The sequence below is a fragment of the Macrobrachium nipponense genome, chromosome 15 (genome assembly GCF_015104395.2).
Source record: "Macrobrachium nipponense isolate FS-2020 chromosome 15, ASM1510439v2, whole genome shotgun sequence".
Classification (NCBI taxonomy): domain Eukaryota; kingdom Metazoa; phylum Arthropoda; class Malacostraca; order Decapoda; family Palaemonidae; genus Macrobrachium; species Macrobrachium nipponense.
In genome coordinates, this window is record NC_087208.1 from 87,465,438 (window position 1) to 87,471,279 (window position 5,842).

A 5,842-nucleotide genomic window follows, 5' to 3' on the forward strand; every position below is an offset into this window, starting at 1 on the left:
TTGTGGGTTTAAGCGATGGAACGTACATCATTCGAGGTGACAAGGTGACAGGTGATGTACCTTAATTTTCAAGAAGCATTGTGATCATCTATTCGATTCTTTATGGCACACGCACACACACGCACACACACATAGAGAGAGAGATGAGAGAGAGAGAGAGAGAGAGAGAGAGAGGAGAGAGAGGGCGGGGTCATAAATCGTGAGGTCTTCACTCTGAACATGCAAAGAAAGAAGCAGTAAAGCATTGTCCTCAGGTTTCCTTTCTCTTCTGTTTTAATCTTTTCTTCCTTTTGTTAATATACAAATGGAGATGGTGGAGGAGAATCGAAGAACAGTCCTCAATGTGAAGAGCGTGTGAAAGACTCCGTGAAACGTGCAAAAAGAAAAAAAAAAACAGAAAAAAATGGCATTCCTGGAAACGTCAGCTCTCCGTTTTTTCTCTCCCTCTTTAATTCACAGATGAAGAAGAACTGAAAACAATCTTTCTTTGTGTCGTTTGTGTCGTTCCATGGAATGGAATGGAAGATTACAGGGAAGAGGATTGAAACCTTTGCATGAATTTGTGCAAAAATATATAAGGAAGTAGACGTGAAGGAGAATGAATTCTCAAAGTGATAACCCTAACGTAAATTACAATATTATATATATAATATATATATATATATATATATATATATATATATATATATATATATATATATATATATATATAAATAAAAGTAATGTGCGCGAGAGTAGATTCAGTTTCTATCCCAAACGAATCTTTTATTTGAATCCGGAACGCAACGAAGCCAAAAACCAAAGGGAACGAAATAAGAGTGAAAGATGCAACTAATCAAGAGAACTGTTTTAATGATAACAGCTGGTAATTGCAAAAACTAAAAAAAAAAAAAAAAAAAAAAAAATACACACACCCACGCTAATCCTTGTAGGATCTCTTTCTTTTAATCTCCTTATGGCATTATAGGATTTCTTTTTACTTAATTTCAGTTCTGCCTCCCAAGAAGGATGAAACCAAAAAGAGTAATGATTTTATCATCTATAATTGATATCCTCTTCATCAATTTCCATAGGAGCTTTGAATGGCTAAAGATCTGTGTTATCCTATGACAGATTTTCATATAGCTGCGTATAAGATCCATACATTTGTTGAGAGTAATTTTTTTTTTTTTTGGGGGGGGGGCATCGAAACTTACACACTATCATTCTGTTACATGAAATCGAATTTTCTCAAATAATTACACATTGTAGTAAAATTATGAATTTTATTTATTTATTTTTTTGTATCTCGATCTTCCGAATTTCTAAGTCATCTGTTGGAATTATGCATCTATCACTATTGTCGTGGGATAATACCACAAGATTCCGTAGAGCTTCATCCCAATGATATAAGGCTTATGCACCAGTATGAGATTGGCTGATAGATAGCTACACTGATAGACAAGATAGCCAAGGAAGCTTCTTATGTCGGTTGAGAATAGATGGATGGTCTAAAAAATTTCTTTGGCAAATTCATTATCTTAGGAATAAATGAAGGAGAGGATACTTGGTGATATTACTAATTGTTTCAATTAGTAGTGCAACGCGCTTCCATTTTATTTTCTTATTTATTTATTTATTTATTCCTCTTTCTTGCTGCAAGTTATTGATATTTAGATTTTCTTTGCTTCTAGCCGAATTCTTGACTTTATTGAAGCGCGCAACTAATAATGATTATATCTTCTTTTTATACAAATTTTATTATTTTGTATTCATTATTTTTGGTCTCTGTATATCTTCTAACTTTACAATACTATCAATAGTCCCATTGTTCACTCATTTTCACATTCCATGAAAGGAAACAATAATTGATTATTTACATTTCCCTTCTTATCGAATTGTGAATAATAAAAAAAAAACACATGATATTGCACGGAACTTTAAAACGTTATTTTATTTCTTTTATTCTTTCGCTCGCAACCATGATAAGGGAAACTCTTCAACTGTTTATCCTTTCTCTTTGCATATTTCCCCTGGTCACAAACGTTACTGATATATACCTTTATAGACTACAACCGGAATTGTTTGGTTAATTGTTGTAACTAATAGGAGAGCCGGAACACAGATATTTTTTTTTTTTAAGTTTAATGAAAGTGTGAACAGAAGTTTATCAATAAAAACGAGGCTGAACATTACAAAATATACTGTATAATCAATCATCTTAGTGTAAGTAAAGAATAGATAATGCTACAATTGCCTTGCTGAACTGTGGTTCCACCAATTATATGGAATAGGATTGGAAAGCAGTTGCTGTAAGTATTTGCGTATCGGAATAAGCATTGCAATGAAAATGAACAGAGAATAGAAATGACGTAGAACATTGGATAAAAGACTGGAGAGAGAGAGAGAGAGAGAGAGAGAGAGATAGCGCATAATGACGTAATTACTGAACAGTATTCTAGACAATATATGTTTCAAGGTTTAAGGATTAAATCTCGTGTATCCATTTTTTTCTTTTTTTCTTTTGAGAGAGAGAGAGAGAGAGAGAGAGAGAGAGAGAGAGAGAGAGAATAGTAACTGGAAAAGCGAAGGAGGCGAGTACTGAAAAGTATAAAGTTTGAAACGGGAAAATCATTCCGTGGAAAGTGAATATAATCGCACATCTGCTAATCTCCTTCCATTATTACCCAAAGGAAGCGACAAGTGAATGTACTCGTTCCCATCGACCGCAGGGCCACGCCCAATCGCGATAATCCCACGAAATCCTTTTTGAGATTCCTTTTCGAGATCTGATTCACATTTCCATAGAATTTCGTTTCGTTTCGAACGACGGAAGGAACCTCAAACTGACGAGGTAGTGAGAATTTGAATGAGTGCAGAATCGTGATTTTAAACCAACTATTTTAAGATTTGAAAGGCTTACTCGAAAACAAGTCTTTATAATAATAATAATAATAATAATAATAATAATAATAATAATAATAATAATAATAATAATAATAATAATAATAATAATAATAATAATAATAATAATAATAATAATAATAATAATAATAATTATTATTATTATTATAATAATAATCTCCTGAGAAGGAAATACAGCTCTTCCAGGCCAAACCAAAAATAGGGCTTAGTGCCCTAAAGACAATCACATCACTACAAGAAGGTGCAACATACCATCTGCTCAGGAGGTTCTACATACAAACTATGAGAGCACAAGTAGAATACGCAGCACCAGTCCTGACAAGTCTCAGAAAGGATCAACAGCAGAGGCTGGAGGTCATCCAAAATAATGCAATGAGACCTATACTTGGAGCCCAAATGTGGACAAGAATTTGTCTCTTGAGGGCAGAGACACAACTACAGTCTCTCACGCACAGGATAGGCCAAAGCAATATTACCATTCTGTGCAAAACCATCAGAAATAACAGAAATGAACTACACAAAAACAAAATGCAAGCGTGTATAAACCTGTATGAAGAGCTAGACCCGCCCAAAACCTATGCGGGCAGTATACTCCAGACACCGAGAGAACTGGGTATGCAGGACACATTGAAACAAATAACAAAAGATGTCCCACCTGAGGGACACCAAAAATAACCTCCCTGGGTCGAAGACCCAATCCGGTATAATTTAACAATACTACCGGCAAACAAAGCATTGTGCACAGCAGCACAGATGAAAACTGCAGCAGAAGAAGCAATCAGGAATACAGCAGCTGAAAACACATAATACACAGATGGCTCAATTGATCCAAAAGCTCCAGCCACTGCAGTAGCAGTGGCTGCCCAAGACTTCAAAGGAAGCTAGAGGCTATCCAACAATGTCTCCATACTACAAGCTGAACTAATGGCAATCTTAAAATTCAGTACATATCGACTCCAAAGGAGCAATACTCGCAATCAAAGCGACAAATCCAAAAGAAAATGTGACACTGATAACAGCCAAAAAATCAGTGGTAAAGTCACATCAAGCTGCTGGCAAGAGAGTCACACCAAACTGGATACCCAGCCATGTGGGAATCTAGGGAAATGAAGAAGTTGACATCCTAGCCAAAAGTGCCCTCAGCTGCAGTACAGTAAGCATAAAAGTGCAACCATCCATAACACACCTAAAGGAAATGGCTAAAAGCTATGCCAAACTCCAAGAAGAGAGTGAAGTACGACGTCACTATCTACAAGATTCACAACGCCCAAGTGGTATATGGATGTCACAAATCTAACGTCGCATGACATCATAAAGCAAACCACCAGGAAACTCTCAGTCATCACACACAGATTAAGGCTAGGATACTTGTGCACCTGGCAAATGATAGGTAATGAGGGCAGGTTATGTCAGTACTGTGACCGGGAGGCAATCCAGCCTCTCGAACACTACCTACTAGACTGCCCAGAGACACAGTCTCTCAGGTCGAACCTTACTAAAAATGAGCTGACACCGACACAGATCACCAGACACATCCTAAATAACATAGGGACACATGGGAATCTCCTAATGTCTCACCCACCTCCCAGGTAAAAAAAGGAATTACACGGCATTTCTCCATAGACTCATGGGAATCTCCTGTTGTCTTACAAACATAAAACCAAAAAGCTACACAATGCTTCACTGTTTACAATGGGAGCCATAAACATTTTTGGGAACATATGTATAAGTGTGAGTATGCATGAACATGTACGTACACTATAATACTCTCTTAATGTTGGTTTGATATATATTGCAATATTTTCAGATGCTACACAAATGTATATATATATATATATTGTGCCTAAAATGTTATCGGTAACTCCTTTTTTTCTTTTCTTTTTTTCCTCAAACTAAAACTTCCTTCCTTTTTCCCACTCACCACTCTCCATCTAGGCTGAGTCTCATTGCTATAAAACTTTCTCTCCTTCTCATGAGTACCGTAAGGTTCAAAGGGGTTGCAGTCCTGCCTGTCACCCTATCTCCTTTCCACAACTAACCGCCAAAGCACTGTTTTCGTATCTTTACAGATAATCCAGTAACGGGCTGCTCTAGGAGCAAGAGCCCGTGCCAGCACAAGGCTGGCTCAATCTTCAACAACAACAGCAACACCATCTCTTCGCTTCTGCTAACCAGCCAAGAAGATGACCTACGAGAAGGTTGAAACGTTGCGATAAGCCAGAGCTATACCAGCAGTAATACCAGCTGAATACCAGAGACGACCCCGGCCTGACATTGACCTCTCTTACGGAATGATACCAACACCGACGACGACCCCTGCTTGATCTGAATCAGAGGAACGCCTTCCCATATACCAGTATTTTTTTTGATAATACCAGTATACTGATAATACCAGTCTTTGATTAACAAAGCCTGTTCTGAATAAAATAACCCTTTCACCATTATCCCTCATATGAATATTGGACAATTATTGCGAAGTATCGCTGAGCCAGAAAAGCTAGTAATAAAAAAGTAGAAAAGTTAATATAAAAGATTAATTCGCTGAATTCTGCCATTTTATTCAACAGATTTAAAAGAGGGTCTTCTTAATAATATAATTTATCAATAATAATAATAATAATAATAATTAATAATAATAATTAATAATAATAATAATAATAATAATAATAATAATGTATAATAAAAATAATAATAATAATAATAATAAATTTAATAATAATAATAATAATAATAATAATAATAACTATTATTATTATTATTATATTATTATAATATTATTATTATTGATACAACAATTTTGCTTTATTAACAAGGTAATCACTTATATAAACCATCACTAACGTAACTTGTAACTTGTTATTAATCATTTTATAAACAGCTACGCATACATAATTTCTTAACCTTAGGATACATATTGATCAGGGTTTTGGTAAATTGC

The 5,842-nt window shown here is 35.4% G+C and overlaps 1 protein-coding gene across 2 annotated transcripts in view; it reads left to right on the plus strand.

Annotated features, from left to right (window-relative positions):
* The window catches only part of LOC135226899 (uncharacterized), a 14,049-nt gene extending 8,716 nt beyond the window's left edge, over positions 1-5,333 (plus strand). The window contains exon 5 of one of the 2 annotated variants that reach the window (XM_064266585.1): positions 4,974-5,329. In XM_064266585.1, coding sequence (XP_064122655.1) covers positions 4,974-5,107 — 134 coding nt within the window. In that variant the 3' untranslated portion in view covers positions 5,108-5,329. Of the gene's footprint in view, positions 1-4,973 lie in introns of both variants that reach the window. The other variant, XM_064266586.1, reaches the window with a different exon arrangement.
* The last annotated feature ends 509 nt before the right edge of the window (positions 5,334-5,842 follow it).